At 36.4% G+C, this 23,961-nt stretch overlaps 3 protein-coding genes across 3 annotated transcripts; 1 reads left to right on the plus strand and 2 right to left on the minus strand.

The window, feature by feature from the left end:
- Positions 1 to 2,549: 2,549 nt before the first annotated feature.
- On the plus strand, positions 2,550 to 3,253 carry LOC122065173 (oleosin 1-like). Its single transcript, XM_042628976.1, has one exon. It carries the CDS (start codon positions 2,637 to 2,639, stop codon positions 3,063 to 3,065), a length of 429 nt encoding a protein of 142 aa, XP_042484910.1. The 5' UTR covers positions 2,550 to 2,636; the 3' UTR covers positions 3,066 to 3,253.
- A 2,686-nt stretch (positions 3,254 to 5,939) lies between these two features.
- On the minus strand, positions 5,940 to 15,219 carry LOC122065172 (ubiquitin carboxyl-terminal hydrolase 3-like). Its single transcript, XM_042628975.1, has 9 exons — positions 14,969 to 15,219; positions 14,486 to 14,617; positions 14,259 to 14,300; positions 12,964 to 13,069; positions 8,033 to 8,091; positions 7,843 to 7,917; positions 6,947 to 7,004; positions 6,697 to 6,773; positions 5,940 to 6,332 (listed from the first exon to the last, which is right to left on the minus strand). Exons 1-9 carry the CDS (start codon positions 15,041 to 15,043, stop codon positions 6,234 to 6,236), a joined length of 723 nt encoding a protein of 240 aa, XP_042484909.1. The 5' UTR covers positions 15,044 to 15,219; the 3' UTR covers positions 5,940 to 6,233.
- Positions 15,220 to 17,734: 2,515 nt separating this feature from the next.
- Positions 17,735 to 18,816, minus strand: LOC122065171 (AP2/ERF and B3 domain-containing transcription factor At1g50680-like). Its single transcript, XM_042628974.1, has 2 exons — positions 18,199 to 18,816; positions 17,735 to 18,165 (listed from the first exon to the last, which is right to left on the minus strand). Exons 1-2 carry the CDS (start codon positions 18,814 to 18,816, stop codon positions 17,758 to 17,760), a joined length of 1,026 nt encoding a protein of 341 aa, XP_042484908.1. The 3' UTR covers positions 17,735 to 17,757.
- Positions 18,817 to 23,961: the final 5,145 nt, after the last annotated feature.

The raw sequence follows: 23,961 nt of genomic DNA on the forward strand, positions 1-23,961 counted from the left end.
GGATTTTATTTTTTTGTTGTAAATATAGAAAATGAATGAAATTAGTTTAGTTTCATAAAAAATAAAAATAAAAGAATCAAACAAATTTAGGAAAACAATAGATGAGAGAAAATCCGGAAAATATATATTTTCTTTAAACTAGGAAAGTAATTGAGAGAGAATCTAAAAAACAGGGGTTTTCTTTATTTAGGAAAACAATAGAGGAGAGTGAATCTAGAAAATATATATTTTCTTTAAATTAAGAAAGCAATTAAGAGAGAATCTAGAAAATTGGGTTTTTTTTTGTTAATATAGATAACGAAATTAGTTTAGTTTCATAAAAAAAAAAAGAATCAAACGAATCAAGGAAAACAATAAAGGAGAGAGAATATAAAAAATATATATTTTCTTTAAATTAGGAAAGCAATTAAGAGAGAAGTACAAGCTTTTATAATAGTATGATACACATATATAGTTTTAAGATTATTCACTGTCAAGTCTCAATTTTTGATGGGGCTAGGAAAGAGAAAGCAATCTGATTTTCCTGTTGATAATATGGTTTTAGTTAATGGGGCACTCGAAAAATCCATTTTTCTCAATGCCAAAACAGAGCGCAATTTTCACAAACCTATATAAAATTTTAATACCTTTTCAAAAATACGCCCTAATATATCTGGCAGGACCGGCATTCACAAAGGTCAGGTGGTGAAAATGAATTCCCTTTCACCATGACCTTAGGAAAACTCAGTCCTATAATTAATATATGGAATAAGGAATGCTATCTGCTTGCATATATCTATCTATCTACATTTAGACACAGTAAGTGTGGAAAAAATGTGCTACCTTCGTGTTGAAGAAACTTTTACACGCCTTCCGTTTGCTCACACCAGTAGGGTAACACTCTCTGGCCCTTAATATAGGGAGAAATATTTTCTATCTGGGAACATGGCTCTTGTGCCAACACCCTAATCAATAAGTGCACATGACAAGAACGGGTGCAATGGTCATTTGACACCCGATTGTGTCTGGGCATTCCGGAACGAAGAAACACATGAGAGAGAGAGAGAGAGAGAGAGAGAGGAAATTGAAATTTCGAAAATAAGATTTAGAATTCGACTTCTATTACATTCTATTTCCCATAAACAGGAAATTCAGAATTTTTATTTCTATTACATTCTATTTCCCATAAACAGGAATTTTCAGAATTTCAACTACTATTGCATTCTATTTCCCATTAACAGGGAGTACATATTATACTAAACACTATACAAAAATGGGCGAGTGGTAGCAACACGTACGTATTGCAATTTTATTTTCACTTTCTTTTAACATAAACTATCCATTTAATAAGAATTAATCTAAACCGTCAATTAATATTCTATATTGTAACATGTTCCCAGTTTTTAGGATGGAGAGATCATGGTCATTCTTATCTTTAACCTGTTGTGATGGTCACAGCATGGGTGAGTGATAGTCTCTGAACCACTTTAACTTTTTCCCTTCCAGATAACCAGAGAGAGTAGGATAATGACAGTTGATTTCTCTCTCCCTCTCTAGCATTTTTTCTTTCTCTCTGTCAATTGCTCTCTTTCTAGACTATCAAAGAGTTGTTATTGATTCACAGTTTGAAGCTCTATTTCCCTTAGTTTATGGTGAGAATCAATGGAAGAGTTCTCTACTCTATCATCCTGAATAGCTTCTCCTTTTGGATTAAGTTTAGAAAAATCTCTTTGTTATTGAAAGAGCCATAATTTGAATCTGCAAATAATTCTTTGATTGATAGCAACATCACAACCTCTAATTTGATAAACAAATCTCTGAACCTGACAGAAACCCAGGGGATGAATTGGGATGAGGTTTTGGAGTTAGGATGTGGTTTGGATGAGATGACTTGTTGTCATTGTCACAGTCAGTGTCTGTTAAAATGAGAGAGAAAGGTTTCAACGATTCAGATTATATGTGGTTAAATCCACAGCTATCTATGAAGAACGTTTTACGAACTTTTTTTTTTTAACCCAAATATTATATGGGACCTGGGGCAACCCCTAAAATTTTACTAAATAAGAGAAACAAAATAATGAAGAAAAAAATGGGGGACATAGTCTGTTTATCCCAACTTATGAGATACAAATCATTCTGACACTCGCAAAATCCAAAATGAAAAACGCAAACATTATTTACACCTACATACCACAACTTTTTTGCCAAAAAAATATATCGAAATCACTCCCTGGATGCGAAATCAGACCCAATCAAAGGAAAAAAAACCTCAGAAGCGACAACAAATTTGTAATGTAGGACACAAGGTGATGGTAACTGCAACAGTGTCACCCCCCCCCCCCCCTCCTCACAAGTATCGCCGATACTTCCACTGCTCCAAACAAGACGTCTAGACTGCCACGAGTCATAAAACTGACTGACTCACTTTCATGCAAAACCCTTGCATGAGACCCTCCAAACACGTGCTACTTCCTTTTCCCACACGTGCCACCCAACGTGTCACCCTTCTCCTCTTTATATATGCAAAACAACACATCCATATGAGCACCTTCTCAGCCTTCCTTCTTTCATTCCCATTCCCATTTCCATCTTCATTTTCTTAGTGATTCAGTAACCTGATTGCGGAGCATCGCCCGCAGTACCCGCAAGGTGGTCAAATGGCCGACGCATATCGCCCACTGTACGGCCAATACCAACAACAAAAGCCACGTACTAGGAAGCTGGTGAAGGCAGCGACTGCCGTCACCGCGGGAGGAACTCTTTTGTTGCTTTCTGGTCTGACTTTGGCGGCGACGGTGATAGGACTTACGGTGGCGACGCCGGTTTTGGTGATATGTAGCCCAGTACTTGTGCCGGCGGCGATAGCGGTGTTTATGCTGGTGAGTGGGTTTCTGACTTCGGGTGGGTTGGCGGTGGCTGCGATTTCGGTGTTGTCATGGATATATAAGTACGTGACTGGAAAACAACCACCTGGTTCGGACCAGATTGACTATGCAAGTTATAAGCTGGGGGGTAAGGCTAGGGATATGAGGGATAGGATGGAGCAGTTTGGACACCAGCAGAGTGGTGCTCAAGCTTCTTATTAAGCTCTGGATGCATGGTTGATGATGATGATAAATGATCTGTGGGGCAACTGGGGTCGGAGATCATCAAGTGGAGTCTCTGCTTCGATCATAGTTTTTTAGCTTTTGTTTTCCTGCATGGGTTTTTTTATGGGTGGGTCATGGATGTTATATGTATTAGTAGTATTTCCATATGTTTTCTTTGTGGGGTCCATTTCCATCAGTGCTTTTACTGTTCTGTTTTGTTTTTGTTTTTGTTCTTTTTTTTAGTGAACAAATAAAATGAAGACATCTCTCAAGAACTGAAATCAATCAGAAATAAAAACGTGGAACAAAAATTGCCCAAATCATTAGGAGTAGTATTCCTTAAGTGCCACCCAGTGGAGTGTTAGTGGGCATGATGGTAGTCTCTCTTTGAGGGCATAGACTAAATGAATCGGTGATCTATTCTTACATAAAGATAAAGAAAGCAGAATTTTGTAGATTAAAAAAATTACTAATTAAAAAAAATAATAATAATTTTGTTGATAATTACAGATTTTTTGTCTGATTGAAAGAGTCTTTTGAATATTTTACTCATCATTTGAGATTTTGGAATTTATAAATTTAGTATCTAATATGAAGAGAGAAGAGAAAAGTGAACAGAAGATAGGGTTATTACAGTAAAAAAGGGAAAGAATGTTCTTATATGTTCCGTAAGAAACTGATCGTGGAGGAACATAAGAAATTGAGCGTGAGAGTCAAATGAATCGAAAGGTTCATGTTCTCTTCAGGAAGAGATTGTGGAAGTTTTGCGAACATAATCTATTTTCATTAGAGCCTTAACATGCCAAGGACATTCAAAATAGGAGTGATATATGAAAATTAAGGGGGAAAGAGTAATAAGAGAGAGATCCAAGGAGAGGGTAGATGTTTGTTTTTGCATGAGTCGGGCACAATACATAATTATGAAGAATTTTATTTTTAATTTCAAAAGGGATAATGTTTCAGATTTGCTCAATATTACGTAAAGTGGTAAATCATGTGCTTTTGTTTCTCTTCCACCATAGACGATGGATCATTGCACTAAAAATTTACTTATTAAGAATATCACAAGAGGATTTTTCGTTTAAAATCTTCACAACCCATTTTCATTCTAGTCAAAAGGAAGGATTATTCTAGGAAAAGCTCAACACTTTCTAATGATACCTTTCTAATTTTGATTTGGAGAAGGGACAAGAGAAGAATCGATGGTCAACATTTTCAATGGAATTTCAACAAAGACAATAGTTAAAGATCATGATATTTCTTTGGGAAAGAAAATCCTACATATATAGGAAGAGCATAAGAGAAAGCTCTCCAAACAATAAAGCAATGCCTTGAAATGGAAAATCCAAACCAAACCAATCTATACCAAGGAGCAAAGAGAACACTATATCTAGTCAAATTCCAAGCAAAAGGAGGGGACAACTTCTTGGAAGAGTTTGTCATCCAATGAATAACGTTTCTACTACCTCTAGACCTCAAACTAACAATCTGAAGCTTATACCAAACCTCAATGAGAGAAACAGAATTTCTCGGGCCCAGAAGCCATTGACCAATCTATTTGAACCTTTATCATACCTGATTCTATCACCATAGTTAAGAATTAGAACACCATCAATATGTCAATTATCAAGTCAGAGCAATATGTTAAAACCATCACCAATAAATGATTGAATAGAATAAAAAACAAGATACTGATATTTGAGAATCTTTTTTTCATACCCAAGAAGCATTCAATGAGGATCAAGCAGTCCAAGTAGAATCGGACTTCAGGTATCTAGAATAAACCCAATCAATCTAAATGTTTTTCTTTCTAGGAGCAATATTCTAAATAAGCTTAACCATCTTAGCAATGCTAGATTCATTTATATCTTTGACTTTTGCTTTTTTAATAAAAATCATTAATGAAAACCATTCTTGATTAAAAACTAAAACCGTTTTAGACACACTAGACATGGTAGAGTATGAAATGAGAAATGATTCAATATATCTATATGAATAATTATTTTGAAGTACTAAGGCTCTTTTGCTCAAATTGGGCTGGCAGTTAATTAGTGAAAGAGACTATGTGGGCGAAGGTTCTATCTACAAAATATTTCCACAATAGATCCATTTTCTAACCCTCTTTTTGATAAAATCATTTTCCAACCCAGTACCCTAAAGAAAAGGGGATCTATCACGTGGAATAGCACAATAAGCATTCTGCCCATCTTTCCAAAAGTGAAGAGGCTGGAAGATTAAAGAAGCCTGGACCAACTCTGAAGATCTTAATAGACTATTTTTCAAACCCGACAACCAAATCATAGCCTTTGAGCACCATCCCCTTTTTTTTAAGTCGTTAATTCACTCCGTACCATTTCTCTCTCGCTCAGGCCTACTAATGAACTGGTTGCTCATGCGGCTAACTTAGCTATGATGGCAATAACTTCTAGAACTAATTTCTATATATGTAGTCCCAAAAACAATGTTTTCTCCTCTCTTTCTCTACTGTAGTTCTCTCTTTTTTTTACCATTAAAATAAAAATAAAATAAAATAAATGAAGAAATAGACCCAATTATAAAATCTCATCTTCCTTCCCAAATTATAAGTTACCAAAACTTAAAAGAGTTCCTGGTTTTCTTCTGGACAAGATGCGATGTGCATTAGTTTACTTGGAGCGGTGGCTAAGCACGCTAGCGATGTGCCAGGCTTCTCTCCCTCTCTCCCCTTGCCAGCGAAAGACTCATTTACCTTCCCTTGACCTCCCCTCCCCTCCCCTCTTCTCTTATGTTCCTAACATCCACTAGCTTACCTAGAGCGGATGGCATGCCTGTCCCATCCCCATATATTTTTTAAGATTGATGCCACCATCAATGAGTCAAAGCATAACAACATTTAGTGAACAGAAAATTCATTGAAAAAAACCTGGAGACATAAACATAAGACTCACTAGTAGTCAAAGTATCACAGAAGGGAGTACAAATATATTTGTGATTTCTTTCAGTGATGGCAGGAAAAGGATGATGCCAAAAGTGTTTCACATTAACAACTCACTGGAAGAAAAAAACACCGTTTCTTCTCAGTGGAGTACAGGACTAGCTAGTAGTTACAAATGAAGAACAACGAAGGAAGGAGCAAATGTTTGTTTTTGGAGAAGGGGGGGGGGGAGATGCATTAAAATGCCAACTTTATGAAGCACCAGAACTTTTCCTCGAGAGTGCAATAACATTAAAATTTATGGAGTCAGGGTTTTTTTGGATCATCGATTTTATGACTTTTGCTACATCCTGCCATGAAATAAAACCATAAGTAATATCAGAACCCTCTACACCAGGAGATTGGCAAGGAAAATAACCAACTTATGCATTAACAAAGTTGCACTACCTAAAAACAAGATTACTAATTTAACACAAATAATGAAAAAATCGGGTGGATCAACATTGCAGTATTACATATCTTACAATGACAATCTTCATAAGCTTATTAATTCCATTCTGATGATTTCAACTTTCATTTTAAGCCGTGTAGTGATGACGGAAAATAAAAAGGGGGGAGTAACAGAGGAAGAAAATTGCATGGATGAGTACTTTAATAATGAGAAAGATTGAAGATTCAAAGGATAGCATAAAGAATTAAGAAGATGTAGACTACCTGCAACAAGCTGCTGGGTGAGGATGGACCATGTGATAAGGGTTGTGATCTTCTTCCATCAAGCTCATAAAGTTCTCCTACAAATGGGGAATTCCAATAAGCACTTGACACATGCTGTTAAACTTTTTGGGAGGATGGGGGTTAGAAGATCCATATTCCATACTACAGATTATTTTGTATTTTTCAGAACAACTAAGTTCACAACTTGTCAGCCAAAAATTACAGGGGGGAAAAAGTGAAAAATACATACCATCCACGCATGAGAAACAAATAAAATGAGTGTCCACATCCGTATTAATATCTGGAGTCTGAACAGGAATAACAATTTATTAGAACGCAAGCATAAATTTCTAATCTAAATTGTAATAGAAGAGAAATACACCATCAATACAACCAAACAGCAGTGAACATTGAAAAGTAGAAAAGAAAACAAGAACAAAAATGATTTACCAAATATCTGGAGCCTAAAGAGGAAACAAGAACAGATAGCATTAAATTCTAAACTATAAAGAAGAGAAATAAAACATCCGCCACAGTTTTAATACCATTAACCAAATTATTAGAGGGGGGGGGGGGGGAAGAGGACTACCAAGTACCAACTCCTCTTCACCTTGGATAAAATGCTGCTTTTATTCCATAATCCTTTCAAACTAATGCCAACTAAAAGATGAATAGCAGTAGCATGAATTGATTCCCTCACTCTCCAAACAGGAGATTTGTGGCCCATTATTAGTTTGTTCGCAGATAAAGGATTCACTAACTAAATGAGAAAATGAAAAGGACTGAAACTAGATTTAAATTTATACACTTCTTCCTCGTTATCCAAACAGCAATGAAGCCAAAAGAGGAGAATGGTTGAACCAGATAATAGCATCACGAAATATGCCATAATCAGCTTGTCAGGCCTCCAGGGTGGGTCAAATTTACAGCAAAGATGCAGTAGATACCTTCTGCATGCTCTTTCTTGAGATTTAGACTTTTTTCTAAAGAATACCAAAATGTGAAAATGTAACTCTTTTCTTACGAAGTTACAATCTTGCATCCCAAACTTCGCCGTGTACACATGCAAAGATCTAAATACCTTTCGTCAAAAGTAGATAAGATTACTTTAGGATATATCTACTTATCCCTTAAAACAATACTTGCCTCTGTATCACCAGCACAAGCTGCTACCAAATGTGCAGCTTCCATTTCAGTGTCTTTCTCAAGAAATAAAGCACGCTACAAAGCACAAATATACATGAAAGATAAAAAGTATCAGAAGGAAAGTAAAGAGGATATTCTTTTAATCAACCACCAGATGATGGAACTGAAAAGATTTGAATCAGAACTATACCTCCATTGGATCCATGTGAGCAGTTGATTTGAAGAGTCTATCAAGGTATGAATCCTCACCTGGTAATAATTCATGTAAAAAAAAACAGAATGTCACAAGTGTCCCAAATAGAAGTTTGAATGTTCTTAAAAGCAGTATTGATGTGATCCCAGGATCAATAAGCCTGATTATAGTCATTATTCGCCCACCTATATGATAAGAAAATCAAGTAGCAATGGCAGTGGCAATTTCATAATTAAACTGAAGTGAAGGTAAACAAGAGCAGAGCAGATCAGATGATAAATATAGATAAGGAGGAAGACCATCTGGTATTTCAAATGGCCCGAGGATAAAAATAAAATATTGCATTCAGAAAGGACTTTAAAATAAATAAATAAAGGATCTTTCCCTTCGTTTGATCAAGAAGAAGATTCACCTTCTTCCTCACAATTAGAATATGAACCAGCAGCAAGGGAATTAGTTGCAGGTGATAGAACTCTTCCAAACAGAGTTCAATCAATCTGAAAATTTTAGGTAAGAACACTATATCACAGGGTTGGTGAATCCAACCAACAACCCTCATATTAACAGGTAAACAAATCAAATTTAATTTCTGAAATTGCATCTGGGGGTAGAAGGGAACCAGTTTTGCAACTCAAGTAGGTTCTCATAGGGCACATAAGGTTTTGCTACCAAACTTCACGGGTTAGGTCACCCCAAGTGTTAAGTTTGTCTCGAATTCTTGACCCATTTTGAAGAATGACCCGCTCCAACATATTTTGGTGGTGACCCGAATGGAAAGTTTTTTGAGATCTGTGATGGAAGCAGAGGGGTTGGGCCGATAGGCCCAAGCCCTAAGCCCAGCACTAATCTCGTATGGGGGTGAAGGGGCTACGGGTTAGACCCGATCGACCGTGATCCGATGGATCGACCCACGACTTGGAGGAGTATATAATGTACTATCGTCTTGTTGAGAAAGTCATTGTAATTTGGGGGGTTTATTGAGCTAGGGTTTCAGGGCAAGTTTTCTCGTCGTTGCTTGGGTGTATTCTCTCTTCTACATAGTGAAACATCTTCTTCTTCGCCCAAAAACGTAGCACACCACTTCGGTGTATGAACCTCGTTAAATCTCTGTGCATTGCGCAGATCAGTCTTTGTTTATTTTCGTATAAGTTGGTGTTTGCTCTAACACCAAGGATAGGTATCAAGGCCCCTACTGCCAAGGTGAACCGATTAGGGACATGGAAATCAACCCAATACTGTTTCTGAACTACCACCCAGAAACATAGTTCAAGCTTGGTTTAATAAATAAATTGCAACAAAGTTAATAAGACAATTGATAACAGACAAAAAAGAAGAACGATAAAATCAGACCTGAGAATGGGGAAAGACAGATTTGAGTCAAGCAGGGATATTGAGGAGAGAGAACACCAACAAACTCACACAGCAGTCACAAAAGTTTAAATTCATTCCAATATCAAAAACTAGCCCATCGATGGATGATTACACCTTCTTGTAAGACTCCAAAAACATAAAAAATAGCAACTAACAAGAAATACAAACTCAACCAAATCCCCTACTCTAATTCCCCACCCCACCCACAAACCCAAACCCCCCCCCCAAAAAAATAATAATAATAATAATACAGAACATCCCCAAATAAGAAAAATCCTTTCATGCAACTGCAACAGGGTATAGCATGACAATATGCAGCTACACCTCGGATTGTAACCCTCGCCTCCAATAAGAGGTACATTAGTTACAAGCTAAAACTTTGAATCTTTGAAATGAACTTACACTTCGCAACTATTATTTTTTGCAACATAGAGAGATGGACTTTTCTTTAATTTAACTAGGGCATGGCATACCAAAGATCAAGATTTCACAGCTAAGAAAAATACCAGCATAAGTAATCTTTAAGAATTGAAGCAATAGATAACAAACCATGGAGAACTATTTCAAAATCAATCTACCTAGAACTTCTCATTGGTTCATCCTCCATTCCTTTACCATCCAAATAATGATAAATTGGATGATTACAATCATCTAAGACAGCAATTTTCGACTGATGTAGATGACGATCCCATGCATGGCCTCAAGTATTGCAGGAAGAAGAACCAGAACCAGAACCAGCATTAATATGGTCCGGCTAGCAGTCCCATTGAACCAGACTTGGACCAGCTTCAAGAGGACAAATTCTCCCCACCGATTTGTCTGTTGACCTCTGTTTTGTCTCTTTGTGAGATTTAAACAGCGCAAGAGACCCATCGATTCCTACAGCTTTCTAGAAATAATTTTGTTTCCTTTTTCATGTTTTCTTAGTTAACAAGTACTTAGATTCAATTACTTCTCTCTAGAAGTTTCTCTTTTCCAAGAATTAGTATCGGTATCGGTTGCCATATCGATCAGCTAAATTTAAGATATGTATCGGAGGGTATCGTATCGTATTGGAGATACGCTAAGATATGCTAAAGATCAAGGACCAAAGTATCGGTATTGGTCGCCGTATCGGTTAGCTGAATTTAAGATATGTACCGAAGGGTATTGTACTGGTATCAGAGATACTTCAAACCATGCTCTTGTCTTTCTTCTTGACCAAGGAAGACAACTTCCTTTTTCTTAAAGTTTCCTTCTTTTGTAATTTACCAAATTTTGGAGCTAGGCATCTCCTATAAAAGCCAGCCAATTGTAAGCTTCAAGCACATTTGAATTAATGAATTTGAAAGCTCTTACTTGCAGAATTTGGTCTGAGAAAGACTTGCGTCAACAGCTAAGATAGCTGTGAGTGAGAGGCCCAAGGCTGAGAGAGCCTACTCCTACCCACACCTATCCCATCGATTCCCTTGTTCTCTTCTTCTCTTTCGGTCTGCTTCATATTTTCTGAGTGTTAAGCTACTGTTTAAGACTTGTTTGAGCTGTTGATTAAGCCATCATGGCCTGTTTGAACACGATTTATGCAAGTGAACCTATGTAGTTAATGTTCAAGGCTTACTGCGATGAGATGAGATGAGTTTTCAAACTCCTCTAAGCGGTAATTACAATCAGTTTACAAAGCAAGGCCTCAGATTAGAAAAAATAAAATCTCAGTCTTAAACAAAAAGAAAGAATGTAAACTAAGATGGATCAGCCATCTGAAATAAAGACCAATGAATGTACTAGCAGTCTGATCCAAATAGGAGACATTACAGCTCAAAAGGACAAGGGGAAGGCACAAAATAACTCTTGTTGAAGTGATGAACAGTTCCCTCCCCCCCCCCACCTTTTTTTAAAGGAGTTTAAGTGTGATCCTCAAACCAAAAAAAAACAAAAACAAAAGAGAGAGCAGACATTAAGGCTTATGAGCTAAGAACAGATAATGCCATGCATGGAGTGGACTAGTGTGGACTAGGATTCATGTACGCAACGTCGCAACCCCAAGTAGTTGAGATAAGTCTTTGTGTGTTCAGTTTTAAAAAACATAGTCAATTACTTCTTTTAGACCTCCACCCCCTTATCATCTGTGTCTTAAGATACATGGCTGATTCCACCAAGTTTGGAAACAATGCAAGGATTGATTCAAGAGAAGAGAGAAGAAACCAAAAGCTGAGAGGAGAAAACAGAAGAGAGAAGAGAAGTGTGCAACCGTATGGGAGAGAGAATCAATCTCTCTCCCCTATATTGCTTTACCAATATAATGATGGGATATACATACACCTCTCTAGGGAGGTAAAAGGTAAGAAGGAAAATTACAATATAAGACAAAAGAAAATAAGTAAATAAACCATTCCCCAAAGTACTGCTGTTATATAAACATAAACTAACACATTATACAGAACTACCTACTTAAATGCAAGTATATGTATCCTTACTTGGCCAATATTTATTTAAATGGAAGTACATGTATCTGGTGCCATATAACTTACTTAAACACAAGTATATGTATTGTTACTTGCCTGAAAATTACTCAAACGAAAGTATATAGCTGAAAGAATCTACATTTAAGTAGGTAGTTCTGTATAGGTATACTCGCTTATTGGTATTACTTAAATGCAAGTATATGGTCATTATACAGAACTACCTACTTAATGCAAGTATAGTAACAATACAAATACTTGCATGTATAATCAAGGTTTTAAAGTATCCTATCGCACCGATACGTATCATATATTCATATGTTTAAGATACCAATACGATACCTAAAAAAATTGTATCGACTGTATCAGGTTGATACATTTGATACATCTCTTATAAACCATAGAACACAACCCGTGATTCCAAAACACTTACCAAGAGCAGTTATCTATCAAAACATTGATTTTATTTTTTTTTTAACTCAAATATTGATTTTTAGTGTTTTTTATTGCAATGGATCACTAGATTAGTGGGGGGGGGGGGGAACTTTAACAATTGCATCAAATTAGGTGTTTATTTTTTTTCAATGATATGTGCATCTAAACTCTAAATATTCCAAACTGAGAATGACATCTTTTTTGTTATTAGTACATGTAAGAAACCCCATCCTTATTCATAATCAATTGAAATACATTTGTCATCATACTTTGTTATACTTTTTTATACATGATATATTTTGCATATTACTTATTTATAGCGTTTGATGCTTTAAAACTATAATTTGCTTGTATCCTAAGCATTTCCCTAAGTTCCTTGACCATTTCCATGCTTATCTTTAGTGTAACTTACATCTCTCTGATACAATATGATATGTCTCTTAAAATCAACCTTCCGACACAATACCCGATACCGGTACTTTAAAGCTTGCGTATAACGTCATGATCTCATGCACGAAATACATACACAGTTAGTGCCTGATACTTAGACACAAATAAACAGAACTACCTACTTCAATACAAGTATATGCATTGTTACTCGCCCAAAAAATAAAACAAAAGGACAGCATATCAGTAAATGTATGGTACTAGTCCTCTGTGAAAATTAAATCAAAAGAAACTTACAGAGCTTAATCTCTGAAGATACATTTCCTATTGCATGAAGAAGTCCAATAGTTCCACAAGCATTACCCACAGTTTGTTTCAAGAAATAAACTTTTTCACTTGGTTCCTACACCCACAGGACCAATAATACAATTAATCTTTCTATCTAAATGCTAATCATGAGAAGATGAATAGCTCAATGAGCAGGTGAAAATTAACTTGCTGCCCAGCATGGAAGAACTAAGAAGAAAGGATTAAAAAAAAAAAAAAATGAGAGAAGGTGTAAAAATGAAATTCTTCACACCTAATGGATATGGTGTCAGGAAAAGCATCCAATAACAGTTTCTTCTTCTTTTTGTTGTTGTTAGCTATCCAATAACAGCATTAATTTACAATTCTGATATTTTTCCTCAAGGAGTGATGCAAGAAATGCCAAAACTTTGTTTCTCTGATTTTTAAGGAGAATAAATTTGCACATCTTACAGGTGCCATCCACCAAAGAGAACATGAATTAGGAAGCCCATTTTATTTCTCAAAATGTAAAAAGATTTCAGAAGGCTGTGTGGAGCGTACATTGTACCTCCATATATATGGGAAGTACAACATGAAGTAGGATCCATATGTTTTTTCACAAGACTCTTACATTTAAAAGCAACCTCTTACATTTCTGGAGAGTCATTAGCAACCCAGCAGAATTTACATCTTTATTTGAACTATACCTTATATCCTTATTGCAGGCAAAACAAAATCACAATATTTTAAAATAGCATTCAAATAAATAAATAAATCAAAATTTTGCATGACACCAGGTCAACAAATTGTCAAACACAAAATGCTAAAATTTTGAAGGGAAAAAGAAGCCTAAAAGGCAGCATAGCCCCCATGCCCAGACACAGTGGGGGCGAAATGACTGCTCCAGCAGTCATGAAATACGGGAATCCCGCTCTATTGATGCTTCTATTAGTGCATCCATTAGCCCACACCCTGGTGTAGAGGCCACACTGCCGTTTTAGGGAACCCTCTCCCAATTTTTATAAATTTTATACTAATGTCTCACCCCATTATTCTACAGAGACCAATTGGACACAACAAGTACTTTAACTTCTCAATTTGAATGCATGATGCTAAGAGGTTTTAATAACAAAAGGAAGGGGTTAAACTTACCAATCATGTACTATCTATTAAAACAGCACGAAAAGTTTAATCACCGAAATATAAATATATATGGGGGGGGGGGGGGGGGCGTGAGAGGGTGGGGAACAACTTCAACAATAAATAGCATTTGAAATCAACGAACATAATTCAATTGTAAATACCTTCTTCACAATCTCTTTCTCTAACATTCTCTCTGCTTCACTCTGGAAGAAAAAATGGCATCTCAATCAGTTCATCAGATTAGATTGACTTGGTAAGATTCAGTGACAGGAATAACCAAAACAAAAAGTTTCATTCCAAAAGAACTGAAAATTGCCCACACCTGAAACCAATTGGGGGAAGTAGCGGAATATACAAAATCTGACTGAGAAGATCTTGAGTTTCATACCTCAGCTGTAAGGGGATAAAGGAAAAGCACAGCAAGCACGGGCTTCGGAACCATTTCCAAGAGTTCATCATCCAAACCATACACGTCATAGAACTCTGCTTCATCCACTGGCAGACCGAGGCCCCACAAGAACTGCATGACATCCAAAACATAGATGAACAAAGTTCTGGATTTCCATTACAGTTTAATTTCTTCATCGAAAGTCAAGCAGTTTCAAACCTAAATACAACGTTGTCAGTCAAAGTACTCTTTTTAAGTTCAGAAATATATACAAATTTCGATTTCGATTACCTTCCGCCAGTTTCAACAAACTCAACTGCTAAATAAATTCCAAAGACTGAATCCACTTGGGTCGATCATCCTTACGATGTAAATTCGAGAAGATCGAACACGCAAAAAAAAAAAAAAAAGATACACATATCCAGGACAGACCCAACAATCGGATACATGCATTGAGAGAGAGAGAGAGAGAGAGAGAGTGACCTGGTTCATGATATCAGGGTTGGCTTCGAGAGGCAACCATTTCTTAGCGGAAGGGCTTTCGTCTGGATCAGCCATGGCTCTCTTCTAGGATGCAAGTTCTGTAACCGATACAATTTGGAAAAGAAAATGGAAGGAAACCACAAGATCGTAACAAACACTCTACAATGGTTTTTGAGTTGAAAGGTGTTTGAATTCGAATTCTTTGTTGGGTTCGATTCGAATCCCCAAACAGTAAAAGAACTGTTCTGTGAAAGTCCATAACAGCTTTATATATACTTGACGTGGCTTTGAAGAAATGCCGTCGTGTAGAGCATCTTCTGACTTCTCTGCTCTGCACGGTTTTAAACATCGTGAGATCGGAAAATCGTCCGGGTCTTGATTCAGCATGATTGATTCGCTGAGTTTTCAGATCTGAGGGACCGATTCTCGGGATTTTGACCTATTTCGATCAATTTTTATCCGGATAGAGACCGTTTCGATCCTTGAATCTATGGTTTGAGACGATTTTAGTTCCGATTCGAAAAAAGATCCTCTCCATGGAGCCAAGTGATCAGGGAGTCATTCCAGTCGGATCCTGTCGATTCTGATCCCTTGAACCTTGCCCCTCTCTCTCTCTCTCTCTCTCTCTCTCTCTCTCTCTCTCTCTCTCTCTCTCTTTTGTAGGTGATTGGGTGGGCTAGTAATGGACCGGACTAAATCGGGTTGGTTCTCTCACCCCTAGGAGTTGGGGGTACCCTGTGGCAATGTGGCTTATAGGACTGGTTCAGGTTTGATATTCTGGTTCAGATTTGGGTCTCAATTATGAGGTCCATTCATATTTTGGCCCGACTTAGTTAGGGGGAGAAGAGTAAACTGTATTCATTAGGGGGGAGGTAGGTCCAGATTACATAAGTCAGAGAACAAATAGATAGTCGAAAATCCGAATTCGGTTTGCATCCTTGTCTGCTTAGGGGTATTCGAATCCAGTCAAGGAATATCTAGATCCAATCAGAATTCGATCTATTCCCAATCTGTTTACATTGACCCTCGTAGCCCATTTTCCTAAAATATAGTAATGTATGGTTCAATTTCCATTTTTGCCCATACTGACCCCACAATCGCATGGCCCAAGTCATATCGAGGTTCAATGAGAGTCATTCAACTTTCACTGAAAGCAATGACAACACTAAACACCCCGGTGTGAGCGGACAAAGGTGTGTCTAGTGGGAATCGAACTTAAGACGTTCGAGTTTAAGGCTCGTACCAAATTCGTTGCTCACCAACTACGCTACCCCCTTGGGTTCGTCTAGTTTATTTAAACAGTCCCAAAATTAGAAACTAGTCTCGTTTAATATGGGCTCCAAATCTTAATTGTTATGACATTCAAAGTCTCAAATTAAAATCTAATCTTGTTTATAAGTTTTTCATTTTTTGTAATTACAACAAAATCCAATTTCAATTCCAATTTCAATTCCAATTTCAATTCCAATTCCTCAATGATCCTAGGTACTCACTCAGATATTTGTTTCTTTGCCACAGCCATTATTTTTCCCATAGAAATGTCTCCTCAACTCAGGCATCATCGTTTGTTTCATTTAAAATAAGAACAATTATTTGTATTATCATAAAATGTCAAATCAATATAGATTAGGGGTGTCAATGGGCCAGGTTGGGCGGAGTTTCTCTTAACTCAATCCAAGCCCAGCCCAGCCCAGCCCTAGGTCGGGCTGGGATATCTCAGCCCAAGCCTAACCCTGTCAGGTTTAGCCCAACCCAACTCAACCTTGATGGACTCTGATTGGACCGGGTTTAACCCAATCTAGTCCAACCCAATACTATCAGTTACTTGGTTGCTTGATCTCGATGCATTGCAGAGCCCAAAGACCAAAGTTTTCTTATATGTGGAGATTGTGGAAAACGAAAGACCTTTTTCTATAAGTACCCATTAATAATTATTAACATATTTATATGATTATATACTTAATACACATGGTTGAGTTGGATTGGGTAGGGTTGGATCGGGTTGGGTTGGGTTGGGTTGAGACCTTAACCCAAACCCAACCCAACCGTGCCTCGGGCCTGAAAATCTCAACCCTAACCCACCCTATGGGCTGAAATCTCAGCCCAAGCCCTGTTTGAGCCCAAAGTGGTCTAGGGCTGGTTCGGATTGATCGGGCTTTTTTGACACCCCTAATATAGATAATGCATTCCACGAACACATATCAAACATAGCCTTAAACTTGCATAGCTTTTGAATACCCTTACTTATTGCAATTACAACCATAATGCTCCTCATCCACCCCACACCACAAAAACCAAAAAACTAGTATCACCATACCGTTGTGATTAAACTCATGTGTCATCATAAACTCGCATCCCGAAATACCTCTCCTTAGTCAAATCAAACAGACCGATGGTAATGGTGAGGGGATTCCTCCTTCGTCGTGGTTAGAAGAAAACGCAATCCATAGACTCCATACCTTGTGGCTAAAACTTAAGCAACTTCTTTTTATCAATTTCATTAAATATATAGCTGAAACCAAGAATATTAGCATGGTTCTATCTTTGTTGCATCATAATCTCATAGTTATTGCAACTGATAATATAATTATACAAGTTTCAAATCATGATTGGAAGGTTAAGATTAGATGCCCCAACCAAATATTATTCTTCACAAAACTTAATTTATTACCAAAAAAAAAACTGAAGATCAATGTCTTCACTACATAAGCTCTTGGCATTTGACTAAAAAAAGAAGGAAAGAACTTCATTGAAGAAGTTTGGGTAAAGAGTCTTCTCCATCATTCTCATTAACTAGCAATGTTTACACCAAAAAGTCTAAAACCTTTGTTAATCACCTCCTCTCTTCTGATCATACCATGCTCCTCCACTACACCTCTAGGGTTTATCTCTTCCAAACCATATCCATTATCATCTCTCACTTCTTCAGTATTCTTGGACTTTGTCTCAATCATATAAAAGGTTTGCACCTCTCCAGAATTAATATCTCTATAATCACAGAAATAAAAGGTAATGACATCATTAGCCTTCAAATCCTTCTCCTTCACAAACCCATTCCAGCCCTTAGTAAAGACATAACTCTGACTACTTTTCCAGTAACAATACCTGAAGCTCCATGGCTTATACTGGTTATCAAAAAAGGTTAAATGCATTGCCTCCACCTTATTATCACCACTATCTTGATGATCAACTTGGCCCTGTTCTGTTCCAACTTCTGCACCAACTTCAACATGAATTGTAGGGAAACATGACATAGCTTGTTTCTTAGGTATCACAAGTCTATTCAATTTCCCCACATCACTTGGAGTTAGATCCTTATGAAACAGTTCATGATAAAAGATACCTTGTTTATTTCTTCTCCGGCGACTTTGTTGATTAGTTCCTTCTGCTGTGTTGTAGTTGTTTCCAATATTCAAACATTGTCTCATAATAAAATCCATAAACTTTGATTGATAAGAACCATCTTTGATCATACCCAGAATAATTTCAGTACTATGAAGTTCTTGGAAGTTAGGTTCTTGAACTGTTACTTCAGTCCATGGTAAGTTCCTGTGTGAATCACCTCGCGGGAGTTTTATGGCGGCGCTATCATAAGCCATAGCAGCTTCCTTCTCAGTCTTGAAAGTACCTAACCAGATCCTTTGATGGTTTGCATATATTTGAGCACCCCAGTGACCATTCTGCTGCATCACTACCCCTTTGTATCGTGGGGAGGAAGACGAAGATGGCATATTTTCGCCTCTTTGACGCTTCCTCCTCCTCGCCGCCGGTGGGTTGGTACTGATCATACTATTTGAATCTGAATGTTCTGCAATATTTGAAACAGTACTTATCATCTCCTCCTCCATATTGATCTTAATTCTGCAAAACAGAACATTTAACTAAGAAAAAGAAACCATAAAGAAGTGAAAGAAGAGAAGAATGGAAGTAAGTTTATATACCAGAGATTGATCTCAATAGCTTTGAATGAGCAGAGAAGGAATAAAGAGTTAAAGAGTGGGTTTTCTGGAGTTTTGTTATAAAGGAAGAAGAAGGTGAAAGAATCTTGCATGAGAGATTGATTTAGGAAGGAAAATATATTGATCTTTCCATTAATGGAAACTAAAGATACAATTTTTGAGGTGCTTCGTTGCTTATTGAAATCGAAGTATACTTTTGTAATCAAATCTTTGATTTGAAAAATAAAATTAAGATTAAAATAGAAACTTTTAATATTTATCTGTCAGAGTTTATGGTTTGTTACATAACGATGATTAAATAATTTCACTTTCCTTCCTTTCTCTTTTACTTGCAAAAGAAGGGAGTCTCAAGGCTCAAACTACAAGTCTTCTCAACTCGGTTGGATCGACTCAGTTTCAACCATCGTTTCAAGTATCAGTATTGTATTGGTCGTATTGGTCATATTGTATCAATGTCAGCTGAGATCAATTTCGATACCTTCAGATCCGGATTGGTTACCTGTATCGTTACAGGGGTAAAACAGTAAAAAATGTATTTTTTTCGATAAACAAAGACAAAAGTGCTCGAAATGCATCGATTGTTATTGATACCGATCCATATTGTATCGATGTTGACCAAGACCAATACCAATAACTAAATCCTTGGTTCTACCAGACTATACAATATCCAAAGCAAAATTATGCCATAAAAAAAGATTTTTTTTTTATTTGATGGGTCAAGAGGCTCTAGACACAACAATATTATGGATTTAGTGCACAATATTAGATCGGGTATAGTTATCCACTGATACAAAATCAATATGGATCGAACTGGATTAGACAGTTTTGCCCTTGGTTTTTCTAAAAAAGATTGGGTTTTTTTTTTTTTTTTTTTTTCAAAGTCCAACGGTTACACAGGTACAAAATCAGCTTGTGCTAATATCGATCCAGATCACCCGATATGGTGGATCCATGTCCGATACCTTAAACCATGGTTCCAGCCTGAACATGATCACAATTCACAAGAACAAATCAAATAGTATCAGATATGGTTTCCAAGATAAATTACAGGTGAGAGATTGTTATAACTAAGAATAGTTTCATGATCGATCCAATTGTTGAGGAATTACCCATACAGTCAATTGTGGGTCATGTAACACAATATAGAGATTTGATAGAATGGTCTAACCATTGGATTCGAATCATTTATCAGAAAACTCTAGGAAACATATAAGTCCGAATCGCTTAACAAAAGAGAGTGAGGCACAAATTACTCTTATTTTGTTGGAAGGAGACCAAAATTGGAAAGTAAAGCTGAAAATATTTGATTCTATTTTAAGTAATTTCAAAACTTTCAATTTCCAAAAAGAGGACTGATTGGATTAGTTATTGGTACCGGTATTGGTATCTGCATCTGCCGATGCTGATTGGTATTTTTTTTTTTAATCGATTCGGATTGATCAGGTATTGATATTGATTTCAATCGGTACTGATACGATATAATCGATATGGCCAATCGGTACCAATACTTAGAATCATGCTGGGGCCAACCATGGAGAGGAATATCTTGGTGGGGTCATGGTTTTAAAATTCGGATTAAATTTGGTTGAATCTGTCGAGTCGACTCAAAATTGATTCCAAGTAAACTCAATTTTATGCAATACTGAGTCTGAACTAGTATTACTCTAAGGTTTATATTTCTTTTCAGGAGAGGATTTTACGAGTAAACGGCATAGGAGGAGCATATCAATGAGATGCAACAAAATGTTATCACATATACAAGAGCGGCTAGGTCATTTGAGGTGAAAAAGATAGAGATGAAAACAGAGGTACTAGTGTAGCCTACCCCGGAGGCTTGGGCCACTCACATGGGGTGTTTAGTACTCTTCACTGCTTTCAGTGAAAGTTGAACGGTTCTCATTCAACCCCGGTATGACCCGGTCCATGCGGTTGTTGGGTTAGTATGGGCCCCCAGAACTAGTCAAGCCAAAGGCCTGGATACCTATCGTTAGCAAAAAAAAAAATTCATGTTGATGTAGAGGGCAAAAATTAATCATGGATTCTGTAAGGGAGGGAGAAGGTTCAAAATTATGAAATCAGAAAATGCAATACAGTAAGACAAATAATTATCGAACATGGTCAAAAGGGAAAAATAAAATGCTACCCAATAGTGCTGCAGACACTAGACACATCGGCTAGTGATCTTTATCCCGAGTTAAAATTAGAAGACTAAGAAGAACACTCTCAATAGCCCCCTTTTTTTTCTTTTCTTCTTTTTTTTTTTTTATATATATATACTGAATATTATCTAGCACCCGGGGCAGCCCCTAAGGGCCCGATTGATGATACTTCTGTTCTCAATTCATTGATTCTGGTTGGAAGTGATTTTTTGTGATTTTTTGATTTCTAAGATCAAGATTATCGATTGAATGACCAATGAAGTAATTTTAAAATTTTAAGATCAAGATTATCGATTGAATGACCAATGAAGTAATTTTAAAATTAAGGGAGAAGTCTTCCTTGTGGAGTTATCCTTGAGTGAAATTTTAGACGAGGAAGACATTTTCCTTGTGGAGGACTCCATGGGGAATTTGAGAGGAAGAAGACGTTTACCTTGAAGAGGTCTCCATAATAAGAGAAAATTGAGAAAAAGGTTTTTGAGGAGGTATCAAGTGAATTTTTCAAAAACCATCGTGGGACCATCTATTTCGTAAGTGATTTGCTTCACGAGTTTTGTTTTGGATCGGTGAAAGCAGATTTTTTATGCTCTGCAATTCCTAATTTTGGGTGGCAATTGGGGCCGGTCTGATTCCTAAGAACATGAAATCAAACCGGTGTTTAAAATTCTACTCCCGTTCTCTTCCCATGAAACAAAAATCAAAGAAATCAAGAATCGGGAGTATTGTCAATCGGGCCCTTAAGCAGCAATGAATGACCCAATTAATTTACTCATCTAGCTAATTGCAATATTATGGTATATCATTTTTCTTATCAACAATATCACTACCCAAAAAATATATATATATATATACATATATATTCCCAACTATATAGATTCTTCTATTTAAAATCAATTATAACAATTCAAAATGATCAATATGTGAATATGAGGATATAAAGTTGTCTAACCTAAGGGTGTCAAACAAGACGGTTCTGTGTAATTGGGACAGTTCCTGCTCTGATCTTAAGGGGGTCAATACCAGAATTGTTTTTTAGAAAAAAAAAATCCTAGAACCATTTCACATATTAAGGATGCGTTTGGTAACATTTCAAAAAAACGTTTCTAGAGTTTTTTCGTTCTATGGGAACCAAAAATTGGAATAAACGTTTGGTTCATTTAGGGTGTGCTTCTTTTTTTTTTTTTTTTGAACAAAAATTTAAAAAAAAAATGCTAGAAACAAGAATTGATAGAACGACAAAAGGTAATTCCGTCGTTCCAATTTCATTCCAAAAAAGAAAAAAATGTCATTTTGACATAGAAACTGAAATTTCAGTTTTTGACATGAAACATTACCAAACGCAGCCTAAACAATTGGGATCAAGTCTTTTTTAATAACACAATATTCCCGGTCCTAATTCCTTCCCAATTGTGAACACTCAAAGTATCAAACAGTCAAATATAAGTGTTTCTTTGTAATTATGACATAACTTGGTTCCGATTTCGTAATGATTCTATGATCTCAAGTCTGGATCACTTAAATATAAGTGTTTCTTTTTACACATAACCTTAGTTTTTCATTATAATTAGGACATGACCTTATTGTTATAATTATTTAGTATTTAACAAACCTTAAATAATAATATTATTAAATACTTAACAAACTCTAAATAAGTGAACATACATCTGAAACAGGTCCTAGCGGTGGCAGTTTCAGCCAGTTCTGATTGATCTTTCGGTTCTAGAGCCATTGGAAAACTTACCCTAGAACCGTTCCGTCTCATTTAATAATCAATCCCAAAATCAGCTCCCAGAATTGTTCCATTTAGTAATAGGACAGGTTGATCTAGGTGTTAGTACATCAGTTCTAGGACGGTTTTTGATTTTGATCTCAAATTGACACCCTTGGTCTAACCCTAACCTGATGCGACCAATTAAGACAAAACTCACCAACCCGTGGTAGACCTAGCTCAATTTGTGAATTAGCGATTAATCCATCGATAAATCTTGGTCCAACTTGACTAGATCGACAGGACGGACCGATGAAATTAAATTGCCCAACAATTAAAAATGATTAATTAAGGATCAACTAATCCCTCATCATGTATGAACCAAATATGGCTCAACTCAGTGATCGCTTGGTCCATAGATCATATATATAAAAAAGACTCAGACCATGTAGGAATCGATTGAAACTACCCATGAGTGAAATAAAAAAAAAATCTAAAAAAAAAAAACCTCAATATCTCATCAATTCAAATTCATATCTCCATAGAGATTTCTTTACCAAAAAAATAAGTAACCAACCTCAATTTCCTGTTGAACTTGCCTTTTCTTTCTCTAGTTGCTTCAACCGAAAATGTCATCTTATATTTATAAAAGAATCTAACATAGATCAGAAAAGTTTATGAATACAAAAATAAAAGAGGAAGAGAACAAAGATATATATATATATATAATAATATATAATTGAGAAACAATGAAACTATACTCACCTAGTTTCTTTTCTTCCTTCTTTTTTATATTCTACCTTACCCTAAGAAAAGATGAAGATTAATAACAAAAAAGAAAATTGAAAAGAGAGATGGAGAAGCAGGAGATGCAGTCGTTTCTTTTGTTAACCCTAGAGAAAAAGATAAAGAAGAGAGAATCTAAAAATGGAAGGAGAGAATGGAGGGCCATCATTCTCCCTCCACTATTGTACAAAGTCCAACTCTGCCCCTAGAGTCCTATCCAATGGCAAGAAAAATGGGGACTCTCTTTAGACTAGTTGAAGATAACCACGGGTCCAAAATGGAATGCATTAGAGATTTCTTTTCTATTAATTGTAGGGGTTGCTACGGATAGGAATTTAACCTACTACACTTAGCATAGTAATTAGTTTGATTGTTCCATAA

The sequence above is a fragment of the Macadamia integrifolia genome, unplaced genomic scaffold, assembly GCF_013358625.1.
Source record: "Macadamia integrifolia cultivar HAES 741 unplaced genomic scaffold, SCU_Mint_v3 scaffold1913, whole genome shotgun sequence".
NCBI lineage: Eukaryota > Viridiplantae > Streptophyta > Magnoliopsida > Proteales > Proteaceae > Macadamia > Macadamia integrifolia.